General features: G+C 40.8%; 2 protein-coding genes and 1 pseudogene across 3 annotated transcripts; 1 reads left to right on the top strand and 2 right to left on the bottom strand.

The window, feature by feature from the left end:
• Positions 1-2055: 2055 nt before the first annotated feature.
• On the top strand, positions 2056-11215 carry tmem51a (transmembrane protein 51a). Of its 2 annotated transcripts, none has more exons than XM_032520691.1 (3): positions 2056-2256; positions 7111-7591; positions 7985-11215. In XM_032520691.1, the coding sequence occupies exons 2-3, from the start codon at positions 7161-7163 to the stop codon at positions 8397-8399; spliced, it is 846 nt and encodes a 281-aa protein (XP_032376582.1). In that variant the 5' UTR covers positions 2056-2256; positions 7111-7160; the 3' UTR covers positions 8400-11215. The 2 variants fall into 2 exon arrangements, with proteins under 2 accessions (XP_032376582.1, XP_032376583.1); XM_032520692.1 differs by lacking the exon at positions 2056-2256 and adding an exon at positions 6963-7019.
• A 737-nt stretch (positions 11216-11952) lies between these two features.
• LOC116692954 (chymotrypsin-like elastase family member 2A) lies at positions 11953-14055 on the bottom strand (annotated as a pseudogene).
• A 15-nt stretch (positions 14056-14070) lies between these two features.
• LOC116692409 (chymotrypsin-C) lies at positions 14071-17781 on the bottom strand. The gene is made up of 8 exons (XM_032520694.1): positions 17665-17781; positions 17451-17539; positions 16938-17035; positions 16406-16528; positions 16161-16297; positions 15273-15418; positions 14356-14508; positions 14071-14155 (listed from the first exon to the last, which is right to left on the bottom strand). Exons 1-8 carry the CDS (start codon positions 17702-17704, stop codon positions 14138-14140), a joined length of 804 nt encoding a protein of 267 aa, XP_032376585.1. The 5' UTR covers positions 17705-17781; the 3' UTR covers positions 14071-14137.
• Between the last annotated feature and the right edge of the window lie 697 nt (positions 17782-18478).

Below are 18478 nucleotides of genomic sequence, written 5' to 3' on the forward strand. Positions count from 1 at the left end.
ACGTGTTTTCCCAACATCTTTTTGAAAACTTTCAATGACCCCTGCTGGCCCTCAGACCTCACTTTGAGAATCATTTGGAGTACAGCAGTTGGACTCAGAATGAAGCCTGGCAATAAACAAAATGATTAATCAGTCTGATTGTATAGTTGTCACACCCAATAAACACATTTTAATTTAAGTCAGTTCCACCACAAAAATGTTTCACTTTAGGATTGTCATTCAGTTTGTTCAATCCTCTCTTCATATCCAAAATACAGGTAACCCTTCAAATAGATAATTTCTCCTGGTCTTTGATGATTACATTGTGTGCCATCATTGAAAACAGGGCATCTTATCTTCTGGTAGCAGAGGTGGAAAATAATCACTTTTACAGTGCTTGTGCACATATAGTAGATATCTGGACGGCCTATACGAACCCACAAACGGTGAAAGATACAACCCAGTCAATTTTTTGTGGGCTGCCCAGAGCAGAAATCATGGGATTCATTCAGATGTATTTGGATTCCCTTCCTATGTCACATGCAGGCTTATTAGAATATACTCCCCCACCTGAGCATCTCCACCTACAGCTTGAGAACTAACTTAACAAAGATGTGCAATATTTTTCTATCCAGTCAGAGCAGACTAGGCTATTTGGGAGGGGGCCTTAAAGAGACACATACAACAAAGCATTTCAGACAGAAGGTGAATTCATTCAGACAAATTGAAGAAAAAAAAACTGCTGTCATACTTCTATTCAACTACATTTTGGAATATTGTACTATTTAGACCACTAAATTTATGTGACAGCTTAGTTACTAGTTACTTTGCAGATTTTAAAAATGATTACAAAAATCAACTCTTAAATGATGATGAATTATTGTAGGTTAGGCTACCCATCAGTATATAAAGTAATTCCAATTAGGCCCATCATTAGCTGCAACATTTAAGTGGCTTGTATATTTATCAATCAAGAATTATAATCCAGTAATGATTGCTAATATACATTATTCCAAAATGTGCAATTCTGCATAATGAGTACTTTTGATACTTACAGACTTTTACTTGTAGGCTAACAGTGTATTTTTTTTACACTGCAGTATTGCTTCTTTTACTTAAGATTGTGGAAGAGTACTTTTTCCACCACTTTGTAGCAGGTACACCAAATCATGCAACTAACACAAAACACAACTGTCTCCATACTGCATAGAATACACCAATTCTGTGTATTGTGTTTTCAGTGTCTTTATTGTCATCCTACCAGACGAAACGTTCAACAGTCCTTTTTTTCAGGGGTCATTTTGGCAAAATTAAATAAGGTAATTGATGACGGCTGAATTCCATTTAGCTGCTTCAGCACATGCTGGCTCACGTCCTGGGCACTTGAATAGAACTGAGCCATCGTTAATATAATTAGTAACACCTGCGCTTTCCCTGCTAGGATAAGTCAAATGTCTGCTGTGAAAAAAAAGACCCATGGTGGTAGTCATGGACATTGTTACTAATGTTGAGTTTAAAAGCAGTTGTTGAGTTTCATTTTAAACCCCAAGTTAATATTAATCTAATATTCATTTGTAATTGAAAACTTTAGTCTTCAAGTCATGTTGGCTTGTATGCCCCTTACAGGCAAATGTTACATTTGTGCATGTTCAGCTGACTGTGCTCATCTAACTCAAGCCTCTTTAGTAGGCTACTATTCATTTAATAGCCTACTATTTCTATTTTGCATACAACTTGCGTGAAATGACAATATTTACATGAAGGTCCCTCGAATATTTTTAGGCACTCTTTTCGCTCACCGTCATAAGATATTAAACATCTTTACCGTGAAAGTGTGTTTTCCCGGCAGTTTACGCTGCAGCACAATTAAAGGGACCGGTCCAAAAAAAGTGAAACTCACTGCAAATTAACTTGCCTTTTAAAGGTTACTAGCTTGTGTCTACAGATGCTGAATACTGAGGACAATTGGACTATAGCCAAATACGCAGAGGTAATAAAACAAAAGTATTTCCCGACATTCTTCATCTATCGACAAGCCCGAGAGCGAAAGGGTTAATGAAACTGGAAGTGCAGCAGCGAGCCTCCTCCCTGCTCGCGCTCTCCCTCCCTCTGTCTGTCTGGGCGCATCCGTCTCAGAAGCAAAGTAGCTAACCCTTGATTATTTGCTATTTGTCACCAAATTATGCCGCATACTCATCCTGAGTTTGAAAATAAATGTCACACTTTCCAGCTTTGAGAAGAAGAGGCGAAGACTAGCACACGTAAAACGATGGAAAGGTGAGTGTAAAGTCGCTGTAATCGTTCGTGGAATTATGTATGTGTATGGCTGAAATGTTACTAACAGTAAATGCAGTAGCCGAAGTTTCTTCAAGGTTCTGGAAAGTTTTAGTTGCGCTTGATTACGTATCATGCTGTGGTCAACGTAAGCAACCAACCTATTGTTTCAGTCCAACGGGCACTGAACGCCACGGTATGTGTTAGCGAAACAAAGGTAAATTACAAATACGTTCACTATGAGAATGTATTGCCGAAACAGGGTTGACCCTTACACTTGAACAGCCATGTATTATCGTATATCACAATATGACCCAAGCGATACTGGTTAATAAAATAATAAAAGACTACTTTAGAGGTAGCCTAAATATTTGGCCCCAGGGCTTTTTTCGACTAGATCACACACCTATGATGTAGCCTACAGGGCTTTGTGGTAGCATTACTTATGTACTGTAAAACCTGACACTATGTGGTGAAATACAACCTTAGGGCTGGACTCTAACACGCCCCACACAAGTCCATGTGTGACATCTTCACGTAAACGTGCCTCAGGATTGCACAACAGTCTTGTGATTGATAGCAGGAGTGTGTGTGTGTGTGTGTGTGTGTGTGTGTGTGTGTGTGTGTGTGTGTGTGTGTGTGTGTGTGTGTGTGTGTGTGTGTGTGTGTGTGTGTGTGTGTGTGTGTGTGTGTGTGTCCAGCTGCAATGACGCTCATAACTCGATCTCATGTCATGCATTCTTTAGAAAGAGGGTATTCCTAAATTGGAGCTGGGGTTTACCTACTTCAGACTGCTTCCCTCTCATTCCCAGCAGGTTTGGGCATGTTTGAAGAGTACTTTGTGGGTGCATTATTAAATGGTCACAAGTTGATTCCTTGGACTTTTGTCTGAGTTTAGTTACTGTTCGCAGCAGTCCTCATCTACTCTCAGTAAGATCGTAGTAACACTGCAGGATGGCCTTGTGATCAATGACATGTTCTAAGTATGCAGTGTGCAAGTATGCATCTCATATCATTGCATTTCATAGAATGGTTTTTAATGTGTGCAAGAGTTAAATCAATGCTAAACTAATAATTGTCCCTTTTGTTTGGTTTTGAATTTGCACAAAAGCACAATGATCAATATATAGATTTAAAAGATGGAAAAAAAAGTAACATAGCAAACCTTTATATTTCATAGCCAAGATTATTTTTCTACCGTGGCCATGGCTGTCTTTATCTACCTTTTTAATGTGTTGACATTGGCTAACTAGTGACTTTGAAATGCATGTCTGCTGTAAATCTTTTACCATGTCACACACTCATTCCCAGAAGCCTCGACATAAATGTTTTTACTTCTGTGAAATGTTTTATGTCATTGTTATGACCGAAAGTAGTCTAGGGGAGGAGGACGCAAACAGCTAAAAGCAATAAACCTGGGACAAAAAACAAACGGTAAATAAGGTAATTTTATTGTGTCCGCGTCTACGGAAGCCTCACCACCAGCACACAGCCATACTGCCCTATGTTAAGCGCTGATCAGCCACAGCTGCGGGCCTGCCGTCAGCAACACACACCTGCAGAGAATCACACACTAGCAGACAGTACACATGATACAACATGGCACGTGACACCCCCTCACGGAACCTCTTCCTTTCTTTGCATGCCCATGGAGCATCATCACAAATTACAAGTTCACCATTAGTTCATCGGCACCCTCGCTGACCCTCCGGTCCGAGCAGAAGCTCATTCATGTTCCCCAAAACAAGTCTCCCCCACGGGACAGCGCATCAGCGACAATGTTGTCAACTCACTTCTTGTGTTTGATGCAGATGTTGTAACCCTGGGCCAGGAGTGCCCAGCGCATCAAGCGCTGATTGCTGTTGTACATCTGGGCTAAAAAGACAAGGGGGTCATGGTCACTGTATAGAGTTATTGTAAATGAACTGCATCCTACATATATATCAAAGTTCTGTAGGGCAAGCTGCATTGCTAAGGTCTTTCTCGATGGTGAAGTAGTTCAGCTGATGACATTTGAACTTGATGAAACAAAAAGTGTGACACACATCCCCATCACCGTCCTGCAACAATACAGCACCAGCTCCAGTGGCACTGGCATCCATCTCAAGCTGGATAGGTTGAGCAAGGTCAGGCGCAGCCTGCACAGGAGCACTACAGAGGAGAGACTTAATAGAGTTAAAAGCATGGTCGCACTCATCATTCCACACAAAAGGAGTCACAGGACTACGCAACTTGGTCAGAGGAGCAACTACTACCGAGAAGTTCTTACAGAAACAGCGATAGTAGCCTGTCATGCCTAAGAAACGCCTAAGTTCTCGCCTAGTTCCGGGCACTGATAGCAACACTATCGCAGCCCCAGGCCGGACCTGCCCCTGGCCAACCTGCTTGGCCAAGTTAAGGGTAAGCATGGCATCTGCCAGCCGTTGGAATACAGTTTCTAGACTGGACATGTGACTCTCCCACTTACTGGAGTAGACCACCACATCATTAAGATTCACACTGCAGTTAGAGACATCTCCTAATACACGCTGCATCAGGAGCTGAAAAGTGGCAGGTGCGTTCTTCATGCTGAATGGCATCAGAGTGTACTGCATAAATCTATCAGGAGTGACAAAGACAGAAATTTCAGAAGCCTGCTCTGTCAAAGGAACCTGCCAGTATCCTTTGAGCAAATCAAGCTTTGAAATACACACAACTGGTCCAATCCTGTCAACACAGTCATCCATACGGGGCAAAGGAAAGGAGTCTAACACAGGAACAGCATTCACTTTACGAAAATCCATACAGAAGCGAGGACTACCGTCAGACTTGGCCACCATCAAACATGGAGAACTCCAGGGGCTATAGCTGGGCTTGGCAAGACCATTCTCTACAAAGAAGTTAACCTCTTTCCTCATGGTCTCCCTTTTAGCGAGCGCACAGCGTTATACACGCTGTTTAATGGAAGCGGCATTACCCCCGTTAATGTCGTGCTCCAGCACACTTGTACATGAGGGTACATCTTTTAAAATACTAGTATACCTGCCAAGAAAGCTAATAACATCCTGTTTTGTGAAGCACGGGCAGATAAGACAGCTGCTGGTAGATTGTAGACAAGAACTCAGAGTTAGCTAGCCTACCACACAGATGACCTTCACGGGGCGTCATCAAGTCTGCCTCCAACTCAGGCTGAGTACCAAGAAGAGAAGAACCCCCTACCACAGCAATGTCTGGAAACGTCTCTAGCCCTCTCAGGTCAGCCCCTCTGGGATAAAAAGAATTTAAGCATGTTAATATGACACAAGCAGGTTTTCCGTCTACACTCAGGCGTACGGATAACATACCTTAAACCTTACTTTCCACCACGTACAGACTTGACAACCGGGCGGCAAGAGCAGAGCCAGTTGTGGGCTGCAAGACCAACACCTTATCACCAGCAGCAAACTGTTGCCTGACTGCCTTCTCGTCAAAGCGCCTCTTCATGTTGACCTGAGATGAAGGCAGTGACTCCTTGCAAAAACTGATTCCTAGACTTATCTTTGGGCAATTGACCCACACAGTTGACCAGAACATGCTCTAAAAGTTCACCAACTGTGGTTATTCGACACAGGCTGATTAGGCTTACCACCATCTGGCAAGTACTGCAGGTTTTACAGAAGCGCACTACATCTGCCTTCATTCCTGGCCAAAAGAACTGCCTGAGAACACGATCATAGGTTTTGTTGACGTTCAAGTGACCAGACCATAAGCGCTTGTGAGCCAGCGCCAAAACATGCTGCCGACAGTCAACAGGGATCACTACCTGAAGAACTACCCCTCCAATCGTCTTCTGAATCGGTCGCCACCCACCCAGACCGTGAGACCCACATACGCATCAACACACCATTCTCCACAAAGAATGTCAGTTGACCATTACACTCTGATGTCATGTTGACCCCTGATTTCCAACATTTATCTAGCTAGGGATCATTCTGAGCTTTAATGAGAGCCTCCAGAGTAAGGGTGCAGCAGCATCAGGCACCTAAATTATAGGCTTTTAACCAGACTTGTCTGAAGTACAGCTTACCAATCCACCACCAGAGGTCACACTTTCCCTAGAAAGTACAGAAGCAAACAAGGAGTCAGACAAACTAACCTCTTGAGCCTGCTTACGACCCTGCACTCTAGTAGTTACACTAGCTACAAACACATTAGGATGTTCTCTGGCTAGCTCATCCCCTTCTGACTCAGGTATGGGGGTGCACACCTCAGAAACAGGATATACTTTCCCCCTTGCAATATCATTCCCCATGATAAAGTCAACATCATCAACAGGAAATCCTGACCGAGCACCTACTGTCAAAAACCCTGTCACCAGGCCAGACTGTACATGAACCTCATACAACCGTGCTGGCACAAAACCCATTTTAAGGCCCTTCACAACTGCACACACACTTGAGCTCGGTCCCAGCGGCAGAACGTCAGACAGGAGCAGTGACTGCGAACAAGCCGTGTCTCGCAATATTTTTATTGGACTTTGATCCTCCGATTTTCCTGAAAGAGACACATAACCATTAAAGATGAACGGTTTAAGACAGTCCAAGAATTGCACACCAGCAGACAATACACATAATACAACACGGCACATGACAGTCATTTTCACTAAAATGGATTTGTTCTCTCATAAAGAACAAATCTCTCAGCGGCAGTGACGTGTTCGTTTTCTCCATTTCCTAACAAGTTAGCTCTGAGCCATACCAATTCAGATACCATAAGGGAGTAAGGGGGCGTATTTGTGTCTTTTCAGTGTGTTTTTTTTCTTTTTTTTTCTACAGACAGTTGCATTCTGTGGTATGTTGCTCAGTTTGTGCCCGACCTCACATATCTTTCTCTCTACAGTTGTTGACCTCACTGGAGCTGGACTGACTGAAGGGTTCGGGATTGACAAGATGTGTCCCAGTTCCAGTGTGGACGGACCGCCAAGCGCTATTGGTAGAAGAGGCACTGGTGGCAGCAACAACAACAACAGCAACAACAACAACAGCAATAGCAGTGAAAATAGTGGAAATTCCGGTTCCCAGTATGCGCTCTGTGCTCTGGGGGTCGGGCTCGTTGCCCTCGGCGTCGTGATGATTGTGTGGAGTGTGGTACCTGCAGACGTGGCGGGTAATAGCAGCAGCAGTTCAGGAGAAGATGGTGATACTAGTGGCAGGAAACATAAAGCGTCTTCTGTGGCCTTTGTCTTGGTGGGGTCTGGGGTGGTCATGCTGCTGCTGTCCTTGTGTCTGGGAATGAGGAACAAACAGCGAGAGCAGCAGAGGCTCCAGCAGGCCCAGAACCACGTGTTAGTGGCAGCGAGGGAGCAGGAGGAAAGAGAAACGTGAGTCCAATCAAAGGTTTCTAGCTTAACAACATCCACAATCCACACACAATACATGATGCTGAACAGCAGCCTTTTTTTGATTTCAATAAGCTAACAAATTGACATTACATATACATTCATGTTTGCTTAGGTTTTTATTTACTGACATATCTAGTCAAGTCCATGCTGTTAGATGGCAATAAGCTTTCATGTCCTGAATTTTTCTCATCACAGGAAGTCATTTGTGATTAAACCGGCAATACACTATACATTTTACATAAAGCATTTGAGAATAATAATATATTTATATATAATTTCCTTTTGTTAGTTAATACAGGAACTGACACACATAATGAGTGCACATAATGATTTGTGTCATTCCTTTCCATATGTTTCTATAAATGTCTGCAGTGCTGAGGAACAAGCCCACCGTTATGCTGTACCGAGCTATGAAGAGGTTGTAGGCAGTGGCCAGTACCCTGTCCGTCAAAGCAACCCTCGCCCAAGCACCTCCCAGCTACCTTCCTATGATGACCTTGTCCAAGTTGATGGTGTACAGTATGAATTTGAAGGGTCAGAGGCCACAACTACCGGATCACAGCCTGCTCCAGCTTCTATTGCTTCCGCTGCTCCCACTGCTGCTGCTTCCACATCAAATCGCAGAGCTGGGAAAAACAGCCGTAAACTCCTCCCTATCAAGATCCGACGGATAAAATCAGAGAAGCTGCCCATGAAAAACGTTGATAACTCTCAGCCAGCACCTGGATTTAACATAGAACCACTTACCCCTCCTCCGCAGTATGAAGATAAAGTGCCTCCGCTTTAAGATCAAGCTGATCTTGTTTACAACAATCTACAGAAATTCCTTTGAATCCTCCATGATCCCGTTTTGTGGATCTGCGTTTTTAAACCAAGATTTGAAGATGGCTCTACTTGAAGAGCATTCTCAGTGGCACCTTTTTATGCAGTATCTGTTCTAATTCATCATTAGTGCCACATCGATCCAAAGCACGGAACACAGGAACATTAAAGAGCTCATATTATGCTCATTTTCAGGTTAATAATTGTATTTAGAGTTGTACCAGAATAGGTTTACATGGTTTAATCTTCTTAAAAAAATACCATCTTTTTTGTTGAACTACACATTGGTGCAGCTCCACTTTTCACCCTGTGTGTTGAGCTCTCTGTTTTAGCTACAGAGTGAGGCATCTCACTTCTGTTCTCCATCTACGTTGGGAGTTGCACATGTGCAGTAGCTACGTAAGGACAACCAGCCACTCAGAAGCAGAGTATGACGGCGTGCCATGCTAGCAGCTAGGCGAGCATTATAACGTCTTACAAATGACGCAGGTTTGTCACGGAAGTAAAGGCTGGACTACAATAGATCTGTTTGGAGCAGTTTGTGAACAGTGTTTTCTGTCGGAGACAGTAAGTCCCTTTGGGATGGACTTGGGGCTTTTTCACTTTTGTAAACCTATAACATGCACAAAAAAAGATAAAACACAATAAAGGAAAAGGGGAAATTCCAAAGGCATAATATGAGCACTTCAGTATCTTTTTTTTTAAATTTTGGACCACTGAAACAGATATTGACGGACATAGTTGCTGGATCCTTGCTCACTCTGTCACTCTGTGGCACATTACATTGAAAGCACACAACATATGCCGTTCTCATTCATGTCAAAGTCGTTTTCTGTTTATGCATTTTCCACTGCGCAAACTTAAGATGTGAGTTGACAATGAAAAAGATCATAGGACATCAATGAGCAGTTATAGTTAGCATTTGTGTGCACATATGGCTCATTTGTGAACTAGCTGCTGCGGTTTGGGATTACTACTCCCACCAAATGCAGGCTTCATGGTGAGTGACTGAGCATTGTTTGTGCTCAGCTGGGATGGCCTGATGTGGTATGCTATACAGTTACACTCCCTTATTGTCAACTACATTGTCTCTCCTGGTCCTCTACTTCTGTATTAGCTTCTGTTGCACTAGCTTTTGTTTCTGGCTCCTTGAAAAGCTGAAACATGGTACTGGGGTTTCCTTTACGTATTCCAAGACAAGGTTTCTACTGGACAGCACAAACTTCTATTTTTGACCAACTTTGTTTTATCATGGTTAAAACAATAAACCTTTTGTTAGCATTTATCAGCTACAGCTCCCATGACTCTTAGCCATAGGCACTCAACCAAAACCTAATGGCAATTGTAGTAGTTAAATGCAAACAAAATATCACTTGTCATCTTTGTAAGAAGGCAGTGAAATGTTACCATCAAGTACAGCAGCATACTCCAGGGAAAACCCAAGTTTATGTTTTACCTTAGAAAGACAAACCCCTTGTCACCATTAGGTTACTTTTTAAGAGAAATTACTTTCTTGGAAGAAACTATTTCTAGGAAGTTGATAGCCTCGTTTCATGAAGTCTTTGTTAGCTCATGCTAATTGACTGCAGCAAGTTTTGCCCTCCAGGTGTACACTACACACTGAAGTGCAAGTGCCTTTGTGTTCATAACAACACTGCTGCTCTCCCTAAAACATTTCAAAAGACACAGATATAACCTGAGCATTAATATTGTGCTTCTAATGCAGTGTTGCTCCTACTCTTGCAAACAGCAGGTAGAGAAGGAAGTCTGTGAGAGCATAATGGAAGGAGCTCGTGAATAGTTAAAGGCCTTTTTCCTGTAACCATGGTGAACACTGGCAGCAGTGTAGTCTGCCTCTTTCTGGGCTTGTTTCTTATACTGGAGATGACCAACAGAAAGACTCTTTGACTGTGCAGCTGTGCCATAACAAGAGCAACCATTGCTCACTCGCTTGCTCATCACCATTCCTTCAGCCACAGCTTGACTTGCCTGTTTTCACTTAGAAGTATGCAGAGAATGAGCAGAACAGAGAAGAAAGACAGCTGTTCAGATGACTGGTTTGAATTGAATCACCATGCACTCTGTTATCAATATCGTCAGCAAAGTCTCCTTTCTTCTTGAAGTTTGAGTTGTTTTGATATTAAACAGCTGAAGCCAAAGGAATGGATTCACCAGTCATTCAAAGGCACTTTTTATTAGGGTCTTCATTAACTAGTTCTGCACTGTGTTTAAGTAAAATACAAATGAAGTTCATAAAACACAGCTACGCAATCATCGTCAGTTGGCCAGATTATGTGTGTATCGCCAAGTTTTCTGTCAAACAAAAGGCAACAGGGTCCTTCAAGGTTGTTTGTCATTAAAATTCAACAGTTCAATGTCCCCATTTTTCTCACTTATTTTTAAAGTGGAAACTTGGTCTATTTATTTGTGGTAATGTTCAGTGCTGGAGACATAGCCATTGTACCTCATTTGCAAAGGACCAGTTAACTACATGAATGATTTTAATACTATGTAGTGAAAATGTTTTACATTGATAAGATTTGTGTTTTGATTTAGCAGTCACTTTGTTTTACTCAGATGAGTGGTTGAAACACATGCTCTTTGTTTATTTGTAATTTCTTATTTTATTACCTAAATCTGTATTTCTTTTTTTATGTACTGTGAAAATGTGCTTTTCTATGACAATTCTAATTTGTTTGGAGTTTTTCTTCTCTGAAGAGTAAAAACAAATGTATCTCATGAATAATTTATGAGAAATAAAAGGAAGTATTTGTTAATTAACAGTATTTTTGTGTGTGTGTGTGTGTGTGTGTGTGTGTGTGTGTGTGTGTGTGTGTGTGTCCATCCATGTTGACTTGAACGCCATAATCCCCTAAACATTTTGACATCATTAGTTTCTAACTCTGTTACTGTTCACCAATGCTGAGTTAATACACAGCTGCTGTATTGACAGCTGAGAGATAAATCTGGATGCTATATCGATTTCAAGGCCCCACCATGCATGGCCAATTTTAAAAAGGGCTTCTCGTTTTTAAGTCTCAAGGGCACGAACAGTACTTTAGCCTCACATTAATAATCAATGGCTATGCACATTTGTTTGCATTGATAAACATTGCCTTTAACTTTTTATTGTATTTTCACATACAACAGACACACAACAACCTACATTCCACCCACCCATATTGGACCCCTGCTATAAAGAAAAGAAGGGGTGAGGACAACAACATTCACATCATACAATGTTATTAGAGTCCATCTGTTCAACCAATGTAAGAACAGGTTGCCAAATACTACTGAATTTAATATAATTACCTTGTAAGTAACTAATTTGCTCAGAGTTAAAATAGTGCATAACATTGTTGATCCAGTGTTTAAATACAGGTGGAGACGTATCCTTCCATTTTAATAAAACAATGCGTCTGGCCAAGCGAGTTGCAAATGCTGTCACAGTTTTATCCCATTTGCCTATGCCAAGTTCTTGTGGTAACGTTTCCTTTTGCTTTGCAGTGAAAAACACATAAATCACAGTTGTTCTTATTGCTGACAAAAGCACTTAAATAGTTCCTTCAGTAGTTGGTCATAGCCTGCAGAGTAAACAATAGAAAAACAATTATGATACATTTCCTGTTTTTGAAAGCTGAGGCTTTTGTTGGCTTTGTATTATGTTGTTTATGCTGGCAAGGTAATCACAAAATGAAAATGTTCCTCACTGTGTTGATCCAGTTGGTGTAGGAGCTGACCTGTGTGACCACAGTGGGCTTCTGGAAGACGTTGCAGTCCTGACCAGAACCCAAGATCACCACGCCGTGGACCTCCCAGGAGCCATCAGGGTTCTGGCAATTCAGGGTGCCACCAGAGTCTCCCTGCAGGCCAGCACACACACTGTTGGCGAGAAGCTTATGTACACAAACTAAGTAGGTATGGCTACCAGTTATTTCATAGGCATGCAGAATTTTCCTTTTACACCATTTCAAAGTAAAAGCCCTTTCCTTGAATCTTACTTGCCTTAAGACTTTTATACTGCGCTAGATGAAAGCGTTACAGATGGCATAACTCAGTGCTTTAATTGACCATTCAATAACTGTTGCAGCTTGAGAGGACCCTTTCTTGGATGAACTTACACTACAGCCAGCAGTGATGCCGTCACCAGATGCTTCACCAGTCGGACAATGAGCAGGTAAGGTGGCCAACCACTGGCAGGAGAGCCTGCTGCAGGATGTCAGCCGGAGGACCGCTGGCTGTGGGGAAGTCTCTGCTCTTCTGTTCATTCCCATAACAAACGATACATAATACATAATACATAATAAACTCTTACAGTCACAGAAATGGCAAAGATCTTTGGTTTGGCATAGTAAATATAGACTGGGACTGTGAACTGGGCATATTAAATCACAGAACTGAGTATAAATAGATGATGAAAAGTAGGGAAAGTTCTTAATTTCATAAAACTACCATAGATCAACAATTGAACAAACTAAATAATCAAAACAACCAGTGATATGTATGCATGTATGTATACATGTAATCATAAAAAAACTGTCCCAGCCCAGATTGGGAAGCCTTTTAAAAAGAACATGCTGTAATGTAATTGTGATTATATTGACAACCTTCCCTTGCGTGGAGTTAAACATACTTGATGCAGTGTGCAGCAGTGAGCCCCAGTCAGAAGAGAGCAGGGTGCCTCCACAGACGTGCCTCCAGCGCCCACTGCTGTCTGACTGGAGCGGGATCTGAGCAGAGCAGAGAAAGCACAGTGTGCATTACTACACAATACAATTTCACACCCAACGTGTTACAAATCCATTTAATCTCTCCTTCCTGTATTTCTGCACCAGGGGACAAATCATCTGGAATTTAACATTACTAAAACAAAGAAGATTCAGAGAGTATATGTAATTTATGCTGTTCTGTGGTTGTGAGTGAATTTTTATTTATTTAATTATTTTACACAGCTATAGACCAGAATCTACCTGCCAGGGCCAGCTGTGAGGCCTGACGTCCTCCCCTGCCGCCACCCTGCTCAGCAAAGGAGGGACGGTGGGAAGGCCACATCTGTAGGCTGGGACAGGGTCAGGCCACATCTGTAGGCTGGGACAGGGTCAGTAATGTATATTTTGAGTTTTGCACCAGACTTAATGGTAAAAAGTAGGTGATTTTTATTTTTTTTATTTTATTAATTATAGCTGTCTACATTAATAATGTAGACGTTCAGCTGGGATTGAACAATTCATATGTTTTTAAATGGAATATGCTTATAAGTACTCCTTACAAGACTATTAAGGGACTATTTGTCTGGATTATCCCACACCAAATAAGTTTTTAAGTGAGTTATGTGAGAAGATTGAAACTGTCTTACTGCTAGCTACCATAAAAACGAGAAACACCAGCCTCTTCATGACTTTAGAGTATGCATTGTGTGCCTAAATCTTGTGTTAACAACAGGCTTGCATTTATACAGTAAATTATTTAATACCAGTGTACTGTATAGACTGTCCTGGAAAACCTGGCTGACACATGCAGAAAGTCAAAAAAGACGCTTTTTTGATTTGCATATTTTTGGGAAACTGCTAACCCAATAATGAAGACAAAGACGGTACAAAACATACAGTAAAAGAACACAACATTGTCACATTTTGTCATTTACAGTTCCACATTTTATTCATGTATGGCACTTGGTGGCTTTGATCCCAAAAGCCTGCCCGCTCAGTAGGCCACCATTTTCTGTGGAAGAAAGGATAGAGACATGTTAGATTTAGTGCAACGTCATGTTTTCAGCAATAACACATGGGATCATTATTACTAATTGAACCAGATTCTTTTTTTTACTATTTTGACATTTGAATATTTTACTAACAGTCAACACCTGAAGGAAAAAGCTCAAATAAAACAGCAGTGATGTAGTGGGAAGTTCAGGAGCTTACAGAGCTGATCCAGTCGATGTAAGAGCTGACTTGGGTGAAGACAGTGGGCTTCTTGGGGAAATTGCAGCTGAGCCCAGAGCCAAAGCTGACGATGCCGTGAACCTCCCAGGCACCATCAGTCTTCTGGCAGTTCAGAGGGCCGCCAGAGTCACCCTGAGTCATGTGAAAGGAAATATATGATGCAAATTCCACATTTAATAACTTCTTGTCACTGAAAGACACGCGTGTTTACAACTAACATTACTTATGGTACCTTACAGTTCTTTTACATTTTGTAGACCCTTTAACAGACCCTTTCTCTGAAATACTGAATTTTATTCACAAATAAAGGTATTTTAGGAGAGACAGTTTTCAGATATTTGGGGGAATAGCATACAGTATTGGAGGAAGAATCTCAAATAAAAGACAAATATAAATGGATAGAGCACATGCTGTTTATAAGTGTAACAGTTATTGCCATTATTGATCAATCTGTAGATTCTCTCTATTAATCATTTGTTCTATAATTTCTCAGAAAAAAATCACAATTTCCTGTCACCATCTAGCCTAAGTTGACAAACGGTATTGAAATTGCTTGTTTTGTCCGACCAACAAGTCTAAAACCAAAAGCTATTTAGTTTAATATTAGAGAAGTCTAAAAACAGTCAAAATCACATTGGAGAAGCTGGAACCAGTGAATAATTGTGAATACATAAATTACTTCAAATGCTAACTAATTATAAAAAATAAGTTACGGATTTTCTGACTTGATGAAATGACTATTCATTGCAGCTCTGTGTTGTTTCAGTTTGTGTGACATGTAAAATCACTATTGAATGGAAAAATGTATGTGCTTTTTTCTTCCCAGTAAGTACAGAAAAAAAAGATGTCAGAAGCAATGGTCCTATGATGTAATTTTTGTGTCATTTTAGACTCACGTTGCAACCGGACACAACTCCATCTCCACCAGCACAGACCATGGTGTCCTTCACCTGAGAACCCCACCAGTCAGACTTGGTGCAGGTGGCGTGGTCCACCACCGGCAGGAGGGCCTGCTGCAGGATGTCAGCGATGGGACCTCCGGCTGTTTGGACGAGAGATGCACACTAGCATTACTTCAGCTCAGGGTAAAAGACTCGTGAGAAACACAACTTTAAAGGGTAACTACCTATGTTTTTGTGTCTAAGTGACTGATGAGAACAACAATCTTTGACACTGGTTCGGTACTGCAATCGGCAGAAACTAAAAAAGCTACAATATAAGTTGTAATTGTCCAGCTTGTATTTACATTCACAAAAGTGCTTGTTTTGCCATTGTCAGGCTCAGATTAATTTATTTTTTTCATACTTAATACTGGAACAATTTCAAAGATTGTTGTTCAGTCACTCACACCCAAAAACATAGGAAAAAACAAACGGTAGTTACAATTTAACAAGACAAATGTTTGAGGGAAACACTGATTAGAAAGGATTAGGCAAACACATGTTTTCAATCCACACAGTAAAACCTTTTTATTTTAGAATAGTAGACCACTCTGCAGTAAAACAAATTGGTCATTATCTAACTTAATTATATACAAATAGAAAAAAGGTCTTCTTTACATTTACGGTATACAGTATATAAACATATACATTTAAAGCTGAAATACTACGATAATACTGAATTACTAACCAAGATACAGAGAAACTGTTAGAACAATATTTTATTAAAACGGAAATTTAGGAAATAATGCTTTCTCAGCTTTTTCTTTTTGATCATTGTACACCACTGGAACTATTATCTGATGATGTTTTAAGTGATCAATTAGATTTTGTCCGGGTACTTACTCTTTGTGCGACCCCATCCAGTGACATAGCAGGACTCGTCATGGGGGAGGATGAAGCCGGCAGCAGGTAGACAAGCAGCCGTGATGCTGTCAGAGAAAGTAACAGGGGACTCCAGCTGGATCAGGGCGATGTCGTTACTGGAGAGGAAACGAACATTTAGATTCATCACACACCTGCTTTAAAATCCTCTTTTTGATTTAAGTCTTGCAATTCATAGCCACAACCTCAGTGAGAAGTTTTTTTACCGGATGAACAAGGGGTTCCATTTCTCATGCACAACAATGTTAGCGGTGCCCATGAACACAACACCCTCCTCAGTCTCGATCAGGTTGTGCTTTCCCATGGCAACTCTGTACTCCTTGCCACTGCTGCAAATTGACAGAGAGAAGAATACGAAGCAGTGAAGTATTAGCTCAGAGATCCTCTTCAAAGATTACATTTCTTGATGCTTTTCTGTAGTTAAAAGACAACCAATATCCAAATTACCAACCATGTTTCGTGGATTTGAATCATTTTAATCATAGAAAGCATTTTAATTGTCCGAAAAGGGAAAAGGAAAGCGGAGAAATGTGCTAGTGATCATTCCCTTTGGGCCCTGGATTCAAAGAATTTCAGGAATTAAGTAAAATTGTATTGGAAACATAAATCATTTTTCAATATACATATATAATTCCACAGAGTATGTTCCATGAAAATGATTGCTTATATTGTTTCAGTGTTGCATTGAGTCGTGATAATCTTTCATCATAAACAGTTTTGGGCTCCACTGTTTCATACCTGATACAGTGAGCAGCAGTGAGGACCCACTGGTCAGAGATCAGTGTACCTCCGCAGGTGTGTCTCCACTCGCCCTGTCTGTTGTACTGCAGGGAAATCTAAAACATACATATGAACACAATCAACAATCAACCCTAATTCAACAAACAGAGGCATATTCTTTAAAGCCCAAAAAATTATTAAAAACTATCCCGTTGTTCTGTGCCTTTTGATTAATTATTTTTGTTAATAAATTTGGGGCAATCTATTGCATGCATATCTTAATTTATTTATCTACATTTATTCTATTTGAGTAATTAATTTGAATATTTATTGTCTTTTAAACATTGTTTTATTGCATTTCTTTGCCTTATGTAAAACACTTTGAATTTGCACTATTATTGTAATAGATTTAGCGCCCTTGTTACATACTGTACTGTATCTTAGCAGCCTAAAAATGTACTCTCATAAAGTCTGCAGTCTTAAATAAGTATTTTTACAACAATGATGCTTTGTTTTTGGAGCATGTTTTACCTGCCATGGCCAGCTGTGAGGCCTGGCATCCTCTCCTCCAACCACCCTGGTCACAATAGGGGGGAAGGTGGGCACGCCGCACCCGTAGGCTGAAGAGACAGACAGAGACAGACTCTTAACTATTAATCTGCATTCAGTTTGTAGAGAAAGCTGAAATACTGCAGTTGCATGGCTCAATGCAGATGTAACAGTGTTGTGTGTGTAAGATCCTTACCACCAGCAACAAAGAGAGCAAACACCACTAACTTCATCATGTCTGTAACTCCACAGTTTGCAGTAACACATCTGCCATATTTATACCTTTCATGATGTTATGCAACCTACAAAAACTTTATCAAATTCCTGGAAATGTTCCCTTTGACAATTCATCATACTGGGGTGGAGCTAAGTTGACAGCAAAACAGCCAGAACTGACCAGGATAACGAGGCCAAGGGCAAAGTGTCCTGCAGTTACGTATAATTTTTGGACTAGTTTGTTTAAAAAGTCAGGGGAATAAAAGGTGTTTGGCTTTATCATTGAGAGCCAGATTTCACGCAAATACCATAATTCATACCAAATGTAACCATCCATACTCTGATTTCCTTTACAAAGAAACACAGTACCCAGTCCAGCAGTTAAAGTTTCCATTGCTCATGAAAGCACTGAATGTTTCCTGTGATCGTGTAGTACTTATTAGTACCATCTAAGACTTGCATATATCTACATAGAAACAGGTCTATTCATTAGGGTTTGATTGTAATATCTGCTTATTAAACATAGGGGGTAAAACAGCAAACAGTCTTAGTCCTCTGCATTGATCCACTACATTTTGTATCACAGCAAAAATATTGCAACAGTCAGTCAATATAGCAAGTTGGAAGGGTGTAAATAATTAATGTTTTTGGGCTAAAATAATGAGTGTTTTATGTGTATAAATCACATTAAAACACTAATGTGGGATTTAAAGTGCACACTTTATTACATATCTTCGAGATTGTTTATATCTATTCGCAAACATGTACAGTAAGATAATGTAGAGAGAGAGAGA

Source organism: Etheostoma spectabile, chromosome 7, assembly GCF_008692095.1.
Source record: "Etheostoma spectabile isolate EspeVRDwgs_2016 chromosome 7, UIUC_Espe_1.0, whole genome shotgun sequence".
In the NCBI taxonomy this organism is placed as follows: domain Eukaryota; kingdom Metazoa; phylum Chordata; class Actinopteri; order Perciformes; family Percidae; genus Etheostoma; species Etheostoma spectabile.

Bases quoted from the DNA above. Each gene is read 5' to 3' on its own strand.
- tmem51a (XM_032520691.1), top strand. From the start codon at position 7,161: ATGTGTCCCAGTTCCAGTGTGGACGGACCGCCAAGCGCTATTGGTAGA. The intron at 7,592-7,984 runs GTGAGTCCAATC...AAATGTCTGCAG, and splicing joins GAGCAGGAGGAAAGAGAAAC to TGCTGAGGAACAAGCCCACC.
- LOC116692409 (XM_032520694.1), bottom strand. From the start codon at position 17,704: ATGATGAAGTTAGTGGTGTTTGCTCTCTTTGTTGCTGGTG. The intron at 16,298-16,405 runs GTAAAAAAACTT...TTTCCTCTCCAG, and splicing joins TGGAACCCCTTGTTCATCCG to TAACGACATCGCCCTGATCC. The intron at 15,419-16,160 runs GTAAGTACCCGG...TCGTCCAAACAG, and splicing joins TGGATGGGGTCGCACAAAGA to CCGGAGGTCCCATCGCTGAC.